Raw genomic sequence first — 15,069 nt, forward strand, 5'->3', positions numbered from 1 at the left:
CATGAAAATAAATTTAACCAGGTGAAGAATCCTAGCAAACCAAATGAATTGGTTTTAGTTTAGAAAAAGGAAAAAATATTCAATAAAGGGTAAAAAGATATTCCTTTTATGGAATTTTCACTCACCAAGTAGAGAAGTGCATTTTACAGAATTCTCAAAGGTCAAGAGAAGTGAGATTTTTTTTTTGTTTAAACTGATAAGTCATTAATTTTAAGTCACTAAAGTCATTAAGGTGTTAATGCCTCAAAATATGAAAAGAAGGAAAGGAAAATATTTTTTTCATCGTCATCTTCCTCTTCCAGTTTTTCAATACTGGAGGGTGAGGAGTTGGGACAGAGCACAGGCAAACAAAATGAGCATGGGCTGGCTTCTGCAAGACTGCTTATCTGTGACTTAAACCAAAAGCTTCCAAGAATCCTGTTTCATTGTGGGAGGAGTGATCAGCTGCAGGAGGCCTAAACAAATGGACCAGATTCCTAAAAGTAATATTATTTAAAACGTCTTGCCACTTACAATTCCCCACATGGAGCCTGAACCAAGTCCAACAGGAAAGCAGCTGATATAAGTGTGTCTATCATTTAGTCAAATTTAATTGTGATCAGAGGACCCACATAATTGTACTTTATTTAAAAAAAATGCCAGTTTCTGTTCTAATCATGAATGTCACTTGAATGTGTCACCTGACGTGTTAAGGAAGCTCTTGTTCGGGACCTACAAAAAGGTGACATGAGTACTCCAGCAGAGCGGTAGGAGGAAATCCTTCATGGCAGGATGGATAAAGTTATTTATCTGGCTCTTAGTTAGTTGGGCAACTTTACTAATGGCTATCGCTGAATACCAAAATGGCAATTTTATGAGTAAGAAGGTTGGATATCCTATACAAGGAAACCTGCAAGACAGTAACTTGGTCTTTATTTTACTTGGTCTCATAATCCGCTAATGTGGACATAATATCTTCTATGGGTACATATTTTAACAAGAGTGCTTACAAGTATTATCAAAGAAAAAAGTTTTGCTTTTGCCTCCAGGTTTGGCAGAGAGGAGGAAAACCTACTGTGAAAAGTGAAGGATTTAGGAAAAGAATTCTCAGATAAGGATAACTGTTTCCACTTCTGCAGGGAATGAGTATCAGGGACATGAGGACTGATAGGATATTTTATCTTTAAAGCTTTTATCTTTATTTTCTTTATGAAAAATTTTCTCCCACTTTTTTTTATTTTGGATTGTGAATGGGATATAATACAGATGATTTCCATACTACATGTTAGTAACTGCAAATGTTATATTTCTTGCTATGTTGTTAGTGTCTTCATATGCAGCTGCTGCTTCTCTTTCTGTTGAAGTCAGACACAGAAGGAGCAGCTGAGTTTTAACACAACTGCATATCTACAAAGTGATTTGGATTGTCTTTTTGATCTTGCAGATTTCTTATGCATAAGACAGGTAATGCAGTTTAATTACTTTTGAAATTTAATGGCAAAGTCTTCCTTTTAAAAATGTTTCCAGCAAAGGATTGACATCTTCACATGCTGAAAGGGTGGGGGGTGGAAATTAGAGACGATGACATTTTGTTTCCACACTAAAAACATACACTGCAAGCAATTTTTTTTTTGTTTCATTTCATAATTCTTCTAATGCCATATATCCATTCAGCATTTCTTTAACCACAGGCCTTCATGTATTTGTAATAAGTTAGGGATTTTTACTGACTTCTCCTAACTTCGTAAGCTTTCTGAGAGAGAGTTTTTCAAAGATGACAGCCTAGAACTAGTAAAAGTTCACTTATAGAGAAAATAAATTGGGGGGCAGGGAGAGTAGAATATTTCAGAACATGATAAAAATTGGCAAGCTAAAGTTGACCACTAGTACAACTTTTTAGGAGAAAATTAACAGAAGCACACAATGCACTAAAACCATCAGGTTTACAAGTCCATTAAATTTTCTGTCAAAATAAGGTTGAAGTCTCTTCATCTTAGGCTATGTACACACATTCAGCTAATCTGAGAGAATTCTCCTGGGTTTGTTCTCTTGGTAGAAAATGTTACCCAGATATATATCTGAGCAGACATTCAAATGTGGAATCCCTGAAGAGTAGAGGGCTTGTAATGCTGACCCTGTGCAGCCAGGGAGCCCCCTGTGCACACATCTCGTTGTGCTCTGCAGGCTCCCTCAGTGTGCCTGAAGACAAATGGCAGCAGTGCACCAGGACAGTCCTGAATGACTGACCCAGACTGATCAGGGTCAGCCTGTGTCTTCTTGAAGTACAATGCAGGGATTTTGAAGAGGTTGTGTTCTGCTCCTGTTTGACTGTAGTAGTAGAGTCCAGTGAGCAATACAGTGTTTGGAGGGAAGGGACAAAGCACGCTTGGATGCTAGGAGGACTGGGTTGTGGATTCTCTCAGAAGAGAATGTATACAGACTTTTGCTCTTCTAAGAGAAACTCTCCCGACAGTGATTTTACCCTGGTTGTTCCCAGGATATTTTTCTCCTGGAGTAACCATTTTCACTGTGGGAGGAAAATCTCGAGTTTCTGTACATTCATAGTTGGTCCTGGGAGAGCAGCAACTCTTACAGGAAAAACTGAATGTCTTTACATGGCCATAGTAACTTCTGTATGCTATAACATAGAGCTTGAAAAATTGTGCAATCTATAGCATACCAAAGTGTATTTGGTCTTAATACAGCACCAAATTAGTGTGCATCAGACATTGCTTGTACATCAGGCCACAAAACTTGGGTCCTACAGCTTCCAGTGAAGAACCTGGGTAGTTGAGAGACAACAGTGACTTCATTCTTGCATCCTCAGTTCAGGGCAAGTTTACCTCTTGTTGTAATTTATTACAGCCCTGAGGAATTTTGAGAGTTTCATTAGGAACTGCTGTAATTGAATGCACCTTCTTTCAGAATGAGTGTGTATAAATTAAAGCTGGATTTTAGTGGATGTACTAATTTCAAACTTGTATTCTCTAAACAAAAAAAAAAAGAATTTTAAGTGGAGTAGTTCCTTGACTTTTCAATGAATTACAGCTTATAACATGAAATAAAAATATTCATTGCAAGGATCTTTGTTTAGAGAGAAGATGGAAGTAGATTAACGTCGAGGCTTCTTAACTAAAACTCCAGCTTTTTAAAATATTTCTAGTCCAAATTTGTTTGAAGATGTTGTTTTTATAGTAGTCTTATGGTAAAGCCAAACAACAGCTTTTTAGTTTTCAGTTGATAAATTGCAATTATGACTTTAAATCTCCTAATGGGACCAGTTTGACAACATGCGTAAATTAGTCTTAAGTACTTTTTTAATGGTGGCTACCTAAAGGTAAATTGTTATCAATGCAAAACATATTATTTAATGTATTATTTAGTAAAGCATTCTTCTTAGTACAGTCATAATTTCTTTCCTCTACTGTTATCATTTGAGTTTTACTCTGATATGAATTTTCTCTCATTCTTACATTCTACAGCTCCTCTACCTGTCATGACTTAAGACTGAATATTAAAATCTGAAATATAAATTTGCAATATAAGAGATCTTACCCCCTCCTACCCCTTTTGGAGTACTGGTCCAGGAGTAATCCTTAGAACTTTGACTTGACTTGGAAAGTTTGTATTGGTCTGTTGGTATTTTTACTTTGATATTAGGTATGGTACGACATATTAAAAATGTTATTGCTCCTCTCGTTTTTATCCCTTTCAATCAGTTCTCAATGTGCTTTTAGTGAAAATTATCTCACTAGTAAGTTTTTTTCTTTTTGTATACAACTAGGAAGCAAGATTTCAAACTTTTATAAATAAATGGCCGAGCAGGTTTTTTTAACTAGCAGTTCTTAAAGTAACGGCAGCTAAAAATAAAGCTAAATATAAGACAGGAAAGAACTCTGGTGATCAGAACTTCTTTTGAAATTTGATAGCATTTACCTTACAAGATAGAGAGGTATTTTCTGTATCCCATTAAAAAGGTAAAATATTCTCCACTTTACAGCAATGGAAAAATATTAGTTTCTAAGTGGAGTGATTCATGCAGTATCCCTTTAAACTTGCACTGGCTCCTTGATCTTACAGTAAATTCTTAACGTTGGAACAAAATATCAAGAAAGAGGTAGTCTGAAGTCAGGCAAAATGCAGGATATAGGTTACACCTTATGGACTCAATCAGATACACATAAGCTTTCTTGAGCAACAGCTCACAATTTTTTTCCTTTTCTTTATTTGTAGATGTCTAGAAACACAGTTTGATTGTTTTTGTGTTTAAATTTTGTGTGGGTGGGGGAGTGGGAGGATGGGAGGGTTCAGCTAAGGATTGGAGGCTCCTTGATACTTGTAGTTTTGCAAGCATGGGTCAGACACCAGAAACTGAGTACAAAGGTAATTAAGTGTATGTATAAATTTCTCACAAAAGTCCACTTAATTAAATCTCTGTCTGTCTGTCTCTCTCTCTCTCCCCCTAATCATTTTATTTTCAAAATAATTGGCATATTGAAAAACTTGGAATTCCACCTGGTACTTCCCCAGTGTCATCCTTTGAAAATTCATCTTCTCTTACAGATTGAGAATCTAGATCCGCGGGGAATTCAGCTGTCTGCTTTGTTTATGAGTGGTGTGGATATGGCACTCTTTGCAAACGATGCTTGTGGACAGCCAATCCCATGGGAGCACTGCTGTCCATGGATGTATTTTGATGGAAAGCTATTCCAGACCAAGCTAATTAAAGCAAGCCGGGAGAAAGTTCCTCTTATTGACCTCTGTGATGGTCAGGTATGTAGCTTAAGAGATGTGGTGTTGGGAGGTAAATACTGAGCTTTTGTAATTGTTATATATATTGAATCAGTCACTGTGTATACTTCCTATCTTGAATGTGACTATCAGGGTGGGGATGGCTCTTAATTATTTGCGCTCTGTGCAAGTCTGTCTCATTTGTATCTTCTCAGGGAAGGGAAATGAGATGACATTTTAATTTTAATAGATTTTTTGGAAGAAATAGAATGAATTCTTTTTTTTAACATTATCATCATTTCACTGTATATACCTTAAGCCTGCATTGATTACTTTGAGGGTGTACCTAAATTCAGTTTATCAAAGATTGTCATAAATACACATATATGATATTTATCTGGAAATTGAAATCTGTGTATATTCCGGAAGTAAAGAGGAAATAAAGTAGAGCTGGCAGCTGTCTCCATTCTTCATAGCAACAGCATCTTGTTTTGCATCAAGGTGGCAATGCTGTCAAAAAAGGTGAACCCAATATTGTTTTATAAAGAAACAAGATCTTATCCCTAATTTACTCAACAGGGAATTTAAATCAGTTTTAAAGCACTTTTGTGCTCAAAAATTGTCCTTAAGAGGGTTTTTTTCCATTTGTTTGTTTTGTTTGTTTTTTAACAGAACTTGACGTATGATAGGTAGGTACCTGAAAATATCTCTGTATTGCCCATGATACTTAAGTTTACCTCTGTTTTTAGGAATAATGAATACTATAATAAAGTGAATAATGTAATACATAGTAATAGCCTATTTTTGACAGCATTAGAAACCTTAAGAAGGAAGAACCACCATTTGGCTTGGTTTTTGATGTTATTGAAAAAGATTGTAGATTTGGGAACACGGGGGCATTTCTTTTGCACCAATGAAATACAGATTATAGGCAATTCTGCGCTGTAGAAAATTCTTATTTGTCTACCATAAATTAACTCTACTGAGGTAAAAATAGGTGTGTTGCAGCAGGTATCTATTCTTATGCATTCTTTAGGTTGGTTTTATAAAAAACCAATAACTTGTCTAGTTTGTGTGGAGGATTTTAACATGCATTTCTGTCTCTTTCTTTACTTGTAGGCTGAGCAGGCTGCCAAGGTGGAAAAGATGCGTCAGAGCATCCTAGAAGGATTAAATTTCTCCAGGCAGAACCATCCACTTCCTTTCCCACCTCCACCTGCCATGCCTTTCTATCCAGCTTCTATGTATCCTCGACACTTTGGGCCAGTCCCACCACCTCAGGGCAGGGGGAGAGGCTTTGCTGGTAAGTATGTGGAAAACCATGTCCACAGTCACAGAATCAGACTGGTATGAAATATTGTCATGTCCCTTCCCTTCCGAAGTTCTTAATCCAGTCAACTTAATAATACAGTAAAATAAATGGTCTGAATGTGGTCTGGCATGCCTGTTATTTTTATTAGTTATGCCTTAGTAAATATGGATGTAGCTATAGCAATCCTAAAATGCCTTGATGGATATTTTTGGAATGTAAAGGGGGAAAAAAAAAGGAATGAATCTGCACAAAAATAATGAAAGGTACAATTATAAGACTGCCTTTTAAACTGGTTTACATTTATAAATCTAGACTGAGAATACCTTCATTAAAAGAATGGAGAATGCTGCTTCCCATTTTTCTACAGTTAACCAGTGGCACCTCTTAAAGCAAGTCCCAGAGATCTGAGTGTACCTTTTCACCCATTTCTAAATTGAATCTCCTTCTTTGTAACAGTAGCCCCAGAGTGCTCTGCTTGTACTTATATTGGACAAACAGAAAGATGAATAGCATTTTTTTTAAATGCAGAAAATGCAATCACTGAAGCTTTGTAGCCTCACAAATTGTTATGAGGGTGTTGACGCTACTTATGCGATGGAAGTTCAGCTCTCCAAATTTGCAAATCCTGTTCCAAGCAAAGGACTGCACTTAGTGGTTAGAGGACATGTAGACCAAGGTTGCAGTTACTCTTTTGGCAGGACCCTCTAACCTGGTGCTGAGCTGCTTCAACATTTCATCAGCCTCTGATCTGCCTGGGCATTTGGGCCCCAATGGTGCTGTAATCCCCATGGCTGCTAAACGATAATCTTTAAAGTGTTCAGAAATGCTGTGACTCTAAAAGCAACATGGCAGCAGCTTCTCTTTCAGGGGAACTCCCATATGCCTGGCCCCCTCACAGCTTTTCCCCTGTCTTTCTTTACCCTGGGTCTAACAGGAGTCTATGGCTTTGGAGGCCCTTATGGGGAAACAGTAGCAACAGGCGCTTACCGGGCCTTCCGGGTGGCAGCAGCAGCAGGACACTCCGGAGCCTTCTCTGGCAATGACAGCAACAGGACTAGCAAGTTTCAGGGCGGTAATTATACCAAACCCTTTTCTTAGAGCTTCTGGCAACAGCGTCCTTCACTCCAGTCTGGTCTGAGGCTTTCCACTGACTGCCAGTTTTCCTCTCTACCTAACTGTCTCCAGCTATCGCTCGTCTAGAACCTTCTCAGGGTGCGGTGGAGTCGCTCACTGCCTGCTCTGCTCTACTTGAGTCTTCTCCCAGTGGCAAACTGGTCTAAGGGCCAGGCTGCTCCTTACGTTAGCTTAAATCTTTTCTTCAAGTGTAAAAAACCTTTCGATTTTAATTTGAGCTTCTCCCTTCAAAATGTCAGGGGTCAGATCCTATTCCACCTGGTAGGTTCTGAAAATCCTATTCCACCCAGCTGCAGTCCCTGAAAAACTATTAATACAGCCACTTTTTTTTAACATGCCATCATCTTCGCTTTAAGATCAAGGGAAAAGAAACAGCAAGGAGGAGGAGGGGGACCCACTTACATCTTGTGTTCATGGTTTTTCAGGGACTGAGTGGAATCTGGTGACATTTTAAGTGACGTTCCAGTCTCCAAGGCTACTTGGTGTAGGTGGCATAGGATCTGGTCCTAGGATGGGCAGTATAAGTTCAACTTTGGATATGTCAAAACCTTTCTAAAATTGAAGGAGAATAAGGCATCTTGAGAAAGTGAAACAGTTGAGAGGTTTGTGTTACTACTAATATATCCCTTATCTCGTGCCTCATGTCAGTTTTTATATCACTTTTTTTAGATACCATTGCCCATTTTCTCCACCTATAAAATGGGAAAATAGATATTTTATTGAGTTCCAATTTCTAATTTGAGTTGTTTTCCACTGAGTTAGATTTAGTTACTACTCTCTAAGCTCCTAGTTTAAAAAAAAAAAAAAAAAATACTTCTAGTGCTTCATGGGTAAAAATAACCAGCATGAACTATATGCAGTAAAAGGTAAAAATTGCACAGAGAAGTATGATCCTTTCTGAATTTAACCAGTAATATAGTTTTTAGTGGAATAACCTTTTGAAGACTAATTATAGCTGCATAAATGCTCGTTTTTAACCCTTTCATTGCTGATGGTTCATAACCAATAACATCTGGCTCTCATATCTGCTTATCTGGTTTTCTGGAAATATCTGTTATGCCCTGATCCAGCATGAGTTTTAAGGACATTAGAGGGGTATAAAATGCACATCTAAACATGCATGAAATTGATATTTTCTCAGTTATTGGGATAATTAAATTATTTGCTTCCTTTATTTTTTAAAGGTAAATATAGAATTTATAATCAAGTAAACTTAAAATACAATTTTTCAATATTACTATACTCTAGAATTTGTAAAGACAATTCAGCATAAGAAGTTTAAATATATTAAATGACCTTTGTGTCTTATGCTGATACCTGGAATTACATACAGTACTGTATCCAGGACAATAAAATATAAAAACAGTTCCTCCTGTATTACCCAATTCCCCCATCTTGTAAACGTGAAGGGGAAATGGTCTGTGTATTTTGAAAAATTGCACTTAAATTTCTTGTCATCTGTGCATGTTTGAAATTCCCAAACCTGAAGTACTAATATCATAGTATTTTTCTTTTAGTTCAGAATTTGTTTATTTAGATGAAGGCCCCCTAAAATTGAATCTTAGTTTTAATTCCTTTAAACAATCATACCATGAAAATTAGATATGTACTATTCAAAGAGAAGGCAATTCTTATAGCAGTTCAGTACAGTTCTTGTACTGGAGGTTGCTGGAGCATGTTTTCCGCTCATTAGTAACTTTAATTTTATGATTATAAAGAACAAATTTTGATTTTGCTTTTATGTACAGGCGTCCAACCTATTCCTTCTCAGGGAGGGAAACTTGAAATTGCCGGCACTGTAGTCGGCCACTGGGCTGGAAGCAGGCGTGGACGAGGAGGTAGAGGGCCATTTCCTCTACAGGTAGTTTCTGTTGGAGGACCAGCAAGAGGGTAAGTGCAATACCCTGAAATTTATTCTTCATGTAATTCAGTGATTTCCGGATTCTTTTATTTCTTCAAAGGCAAAGAGAAACAGCAATAGAGATCACATGGTATGTCTGGACTTTTTAATGCTTATCTCGATCCCAGGCTCCCTCTGCAATGACAACGAAGGCATGATAGGGATCTAATCCCCAATCCAAAAATCGTGTGTCCTGCCATGCACATGTGCATGCTAGGGGGCACAATTATTGGGATCCCAGCTTAGATCCCATCACACCTAAAACTGAATGTCTGTTGGAGGACTAAGTCTGGGGTATCAAAGCTATGGCCCACAGATCTGTTTCACCTGAACCACAAGGCTTGTGGATGGGCCTGGAATTTGGGGCAGGGTGAGCAGAAGGGCCCATAACTGAATTCCCACATATAGAACCATGGTGAGGGGGCAAGCAATAGCCCCACATGCCCTGCTGCTGCTCTGCAGGGAGGTCCCCATCTCTGGATTCAGCCTCAAGGCGCAAGAGACTTTGATGCCCCTGATATAGTCAAAACAAACTACAGCTTGAGGCTAGCGCTTAGTTTCACTGCTTATTCTTGGAAGAACTGGGGAAATAACTGCAAGGATACAATCACACCTACCTGTACATGGCAGAGAAATGCAGATATACCATCCAAGTGGTATGAAGAAGGGCGATGCATGATTTCCACCTGCCCTACATCAGAGATGCTGTCCTTTTTGGGTGGGGATACATCACCTCCAAAATGTTGAAACTTTTTACAGTGCCAGGCCTGCCTTCGTCAGTCAGACCATAATTGATGCTAACCTCTTTACATCTAGATTTACTAAAAATGGATCATTCAGAATGGAGAAAATGCTGTTTACAGAGAGGTCACCAGTTCACTGTAACAGCCCATAGGAAGGGCCAAAAGAAAGTAAAAACTGTTTTCAGTGCTTTCTTTAACAAAAAAAAACAAAAAACAGAATGATTGGCATCCTCATCTTTGAGCTTGATTCCTAGCGAGAGGGAATAGTTATTCTTCAGCTGATGTTCAGAGATGGTAACCTCAAGCCTCATCGCTTTTTCCCATGTATTTAGAACTCTCTTCAGTACTATTTTAGCAGAGTGGATTAAGTCACCTTCACCTTTTCTCTTTGTTCTCTGCAGCTGAATTTTCTGTCTTCTCCATTATATTAAGTTTGACTTACTTTTGATTAACTGTGATCCATCAGTATCTAGTGAGCTATGAGTGTGACTTACAAAAATCTTCCTCTTAGCTGTCTGGAGAGCTTACATACCGGTTTAATTACAATTATTAAATGAGACTGGTTTGTTTTGTAATCTTTAAGATCCAAAAGAATGATGCGTACCAGAATACAATATGAAGAGTCAGATATTACCTTAAAATAAAAAAGGAAAAAAACCACCACTTTTTCCTTCTAATTCCATTATTTATTTTTTTTTGGCTAAAGAATAGGGGAAAGCACAAAGACTGGTATGGCAATGAACAGTCTAAAACTGTTGTGGCAGTTGTCATTTAGATGTTTATAATAAGATATCAAGAATGATCACAGTTTGTAAAAATGTGGTTAACTGGAAGCATTGGACCAGATTTTGTTTCCTGCTTAAGCAGTTTTGTGCCCCTCTAGCAATACAAAGTGATCTTTTAAGCCAGCAAAATCAACTATCTAGAGCAGTGATTCCTCAACCTTTTTAGGCTCTAGTAACCCTTCTTCAGACTTAAGGTACCTCTTAAAAAATTTCCAGCTCTTAGTTTTCACGTTTAATTACAATTATTAAATGAGACTGGTTTGTTTTGTAATCTTTAAGATCCAAAAGAATGATGCGTACCAGAATACAATATGAAGAGTCAGATATTACCTTAAAATAAAAAAGGAAAAAAACCACCACTTTTTCCTTCTAATTCCATTATTTATTTTTTTTTGGCTAAAGAATAGGGGAAAGCACAAAGACTGGTATGGCAATGAACAGTCTAAAACTGTTGTGGCAGTTGTCATTTAGATGTTTATAATAAGATATCAAGAATGATCACAGTTTGTAAAAATGTGGTTAACTGGAAGCATTGGACCAGATTTTGTTTCCTGCTTAAGCAGTTTTGTGCCCCTCTAGCAATACAAAGTGATCTTTTAAGCCAGCAAAATCAACTATCTAGAGCAGTGATTCCTCAACCTTTTTAGGCTCTAGTAACCCTTCTTCAGACTTAAGGTACCTCTTAAAAAATTTCCAGCTCTTAGTTTTCACTCCTTTCTTGAATACAAAAAGTAGATCACTTCTGTTGAAAATATCTCGAACCACAACAGATTGGGATGTTTTTGACACAGTCGATTCCTATCTGAAATCCCTGGGTTTATTTTCTGGGTCATAAGTAAGTGTTAGAACATGTAACAGTGTTAGTAGTGCATAGCACCCTGTACCACCCTCAGAAAGATCTTGTGTTACATCAAGGTGCTGTGGAATCCTGGTGGAGAATCACTGGTCTAGAGACTTTTTCCTGGCATAGAGCTTGCTGTGCAGGAAAGTAACTGTTGTTGGAGTGCTGCAGTGATAGCCAGCTATCAAAATGGTTCACTGGTGGCAGCTGCAGCTAGTGAAACTTGAAAGAGCATTGAGGTGGTTCCAAGTTGTTTTTTCTACCTGGTCAGATGTGGAAGTCCTGTTTTCCATTCTCCGCTAGGTTTAAAGGGGCCAGTCCTAAACTCATGGCCCCTTGGTTTTAGATCTACACCAGTGGTTTTCAACTTTTTTAGACTCAAAACCCTCCTGGATAGACTTGAGGTACCCTTGGAAAATGCCAGCTCTTAGTTTTCACACTTTTTGTCTACAGAAAAATAATAGAACTTTTCTGTTGCAAAGAACTCAAAGACCACAACTGTGGTTTTCTGTTTGAAATTTCTGGGTCCATCCTGTGAATTATGTTTGTAAACCTAACAGTGCTAATATTTTGTAGCACCCTTGAAAGCATCACCACTTAAAAGGCACCTCAGGGTGTTATGGCATCCTCACTGAGAATCACTGATCTACATGCTTGGAGTGAAGGTGGAATAACCTGTTGCCATTTGTATGTCACATATGTATGTGTATATGGCTAGATAGAATCCCCTGTAAGATGGGAGGTCTTCACTCAAAAGCAACCCAAAGTTGGACATAACTTGGAGTGTAGTGGTACTGTCATTAAACCTGTACCAGGGTTGGTTCAAGCCTGTCCCCTTCTTTCCATAGTCCTTCATCAATGATAATACTTAATCCAGTGCTTGAGCTGTTTCACATTTTAAAATAGTATTTTTATCTTTATGTTTATAGGCCCTTCATTTCAGTAAATGGAAAAGGTAGTCTTATAAATATAGTTCATAATAACTGTCTGTTGCCAGGCTGATTTATATATGGTATTTCTAAGGGTTTTAATGACCGTTTTATATTCATTTTAAGGCATTTTTGCAGAGCTTAAAAGTGCTTCATCATTGCTTGACTTGAAATGAAACAAGAGTAGTAGCTATTTTTTAAGAAAACAAAAATGGTGATTTATACTTTCACAGGAAATAAATTCCTAAAACACTGAATTGATTGATATTGAATTGGTTGTTACTATAGAATGTCTTACTTTTCTTAGGAATAGATTGTTTTAACAAAACCTTTTTTTTTATTTTATTTGGTTAAGGTATTTTACCACAAAGGTCACATGTATTTTTCCTTTCCCCATTTTCCTTTTACCACTCCTAGGCGTCCCAGAGGAATTATTTCCACTCCAGTGATAAGAACATTTGGAAGAGGTGGAAGGTACTATGGGAGAGGTTACAAAAGCCAGGGAGCAATGCAGGTAATAGTGGTGTGAATTACTTCCAAGACAGTAGTTTACAAGCTTCCTAAGCCATCAGGTGTTTGTTATCATAGCTCTTGGGGAGAAGGATGAATAGAGCACTACCTTTAGGTACCATAGTACTTGCTGTTCACTGAAACTTTAAGCTGTGTAGATAGATGGTGATATGGCCCATGTTGCATCTTATTCATAAATAAATTTGATTATGGAATTGGAGGAGAAAAATGTTCCTTCATATGAAGGTTAGACTGAGAAGGAAAGTGATATGGAGTCTGGAATGAAAAGAACATAAAAAAGCATAAAAGAGGTGGAAATGAAGCTGAAGTAAATTGTCAGTTTGTATTCTGTTGCCTCCCCCTTGTAATTTTAACTGTGGGATCCCAGTCCCTCTACAGAGAGAATTTCACCTTGGAATATATGCTCTAAATACTTCTGAGAAATTATGGAATAATATTTGCCTCATATGCAAGTGTGCTGCTATATTGTTTGATAGTTGCATTAAGAGTCCATAAATAGAGATGAAGGATGGAGGGGGGGTCCACTGAAAAGTCCACTTCATTTTTCTTTTGATCTTTTTAAATGAAATTGGCTAAAGCAAATTAGTGTTACACATACAACTGTAGTTTGCTGTAGCTTGACACTTCCCCTATTTTTTGCTTAGTTTTTCATTCCAGTTGCTCACCAGTTTCCCAGGGAGATGCATTAGTCAGTAGACAAGATGGACAAAAGTGCCTGATAAAAGCTATCACATGGCTCTGAAAGTTATCAAATGGATATCAGCATAGGAAGGTTAGTAGGTGGTGTGCACACACCCCAAATGGAAAAGGAGTGCTCTCTTGTGGGTGATTAGGGAACTCCTAATTTTAAATAAAACTATCTCCTAGTTGTAAAAAATTAAATGTGTTTTTATTACTAGCTCTTCTCATTAAATCCATTAAATTAGACTGATTTAAATTTCACTGTATATGGTGGCTGCATATTAATTTGGGGGGGGAGGGGGTTAAGCTTCAGTTTTCTTAATTTTCCCTCTCAACTTCTATTCAATAAATTGGTTAAGTCACAGTCTGTATTTATTATTTTAATTCACAGCAGTTGTAGTGCTTAGGAAAGTTACAAAATCAACAAGGCCTAGTGATGGCAGGTCTGTGTTTACACAAAGAATCAATAAAGCACATGGAGCAGCTGTCCAAGCTTGCTGGTTTCATAAGATGCTTTCAGAGAGAGTAACTTTTAGAAGCAAGAGGCTAGATCAATCTCCATGCTGTTGCACTACTTGGGCTTTCTGCCAGTTTTGCCATTGATTTCTATAAATGATGTGGAAAGTGAAGATGGTAAACACTTGGTGTTACAAACATCTTGAGCTAGAATTGTGCCTTTGCTTTAGAGATCAAGGAGGAAAGATGGCTTTTCCTGTAAACTATCTGCTGAGCTGTTGTGTTTACTATCCCGTCATTTATTAATAGATTTTTTTTTAAGCAATGTCTCAATTTCTTTAAAGGAAAAAAAAAGTCTTAAAAGAAGAGTACACAAGGGATAGATTCTATAGATAAAGGACCTTATTCTAATTCCAGTATAAGTTTAGTGACAATATGCTTATCAGTTGTATCCTTTGTAAAGCTGAACACCTGAAGCATGAAAATACAAGGATAGTTAAGGATTTTTTGGAGTGATTTTTATATTGAGCCAGTAAAAGATATCATCCTAAGATACCCGCACCTCCTCACATAATTTCTGGAATGTTACAGCTACAACATCATTTACAGTGGTTTTTAACTGCCCTAGTGTAAATCTTCCATTGTTCAAGTAGGGCCAGATTCTGTGATAGCCTTACTCACAATAAGCAACATTTTAACTCTTTTGAGTCCCAGTAACATAACTGAAGTGCATGTACATGTAAAATTAAAATGGAAAATAAATGCTGTTATTAAAAATAAATGGCATTTCTCTTTAGTATCCTCAAAATACAACCAGAATAGAAGGAAATTGATAGAAATTTTATTACTCAAACGTAAATCCACTTAGTTTTACTACAGATTGTTATGATGTACTTTGCTAGCAAGCTAAATAATATTAATATTATTACTATTATAATAGTAGTAATACAGTGACTATAGGGCGGGCTTTAACCAAAAAAGCCCCTATGTTCAGAATTGAAAATATTAACAGTTGTTGCCTGGATTCAAGATTTATTTTGTTGGGAA

At 37.3% G+C, this 15,069-nt stretch overlaps 1 protein-coding gene across 3 annotated transcripts in view; it reads left to right on the forward strand.

The window, feature by feature from the left end:
• Positions 1-15,069, forward strand: part of FAM120A (family with sequence similarity 120A) — a 93,424-nt gene that overhangs the window by 70,881 nt on the left and 7,474 nt on the right. For 2 of the 3 annotated variants that reach the window (XM_019505044.1, XM_019505047.1), the window contains 5 exons: positions 4,543-4,752; positions 5,830-6,013; positions 6,957-7,094; positions 8,905-9,046; positions 12,772-12,868. In XM_019505044.1, the coding sequence (XP_019360589.1) occupies positions 4,543-4,752; positions 5,830-6,013; positions 6,957-7,094; positions 8,905-9,046; positions 12,772-12,868 (771 nt within the window). The remainder of the gene's footprint in view (positions 1-4,542; positions 4,753-5,829; positions 6,014-6,956; positions 7,095-8,904; positions 9,047-12,771; positions 12,869-15,069) is intronic. The other variant, XM_019505045.1, reaches the window with a different exon arrangement.

The sequence above is a fragment of the Gavialis gangeticus genome, unplaced genomic scaffold (assembly GCF_001723915.1).
Source record: "Gavialis gangeticus isolate Ggan-Ray unplaced genomic scaffold, GavGan_comp1, whole genome shotgun sequence".
Taxonomy (NCBI): domain Eukaryota; kingdom Metazoa; phylum Chordata; order Crocodylia; family Gavialidae; genus Gavialis; species Gavialis gangeticus.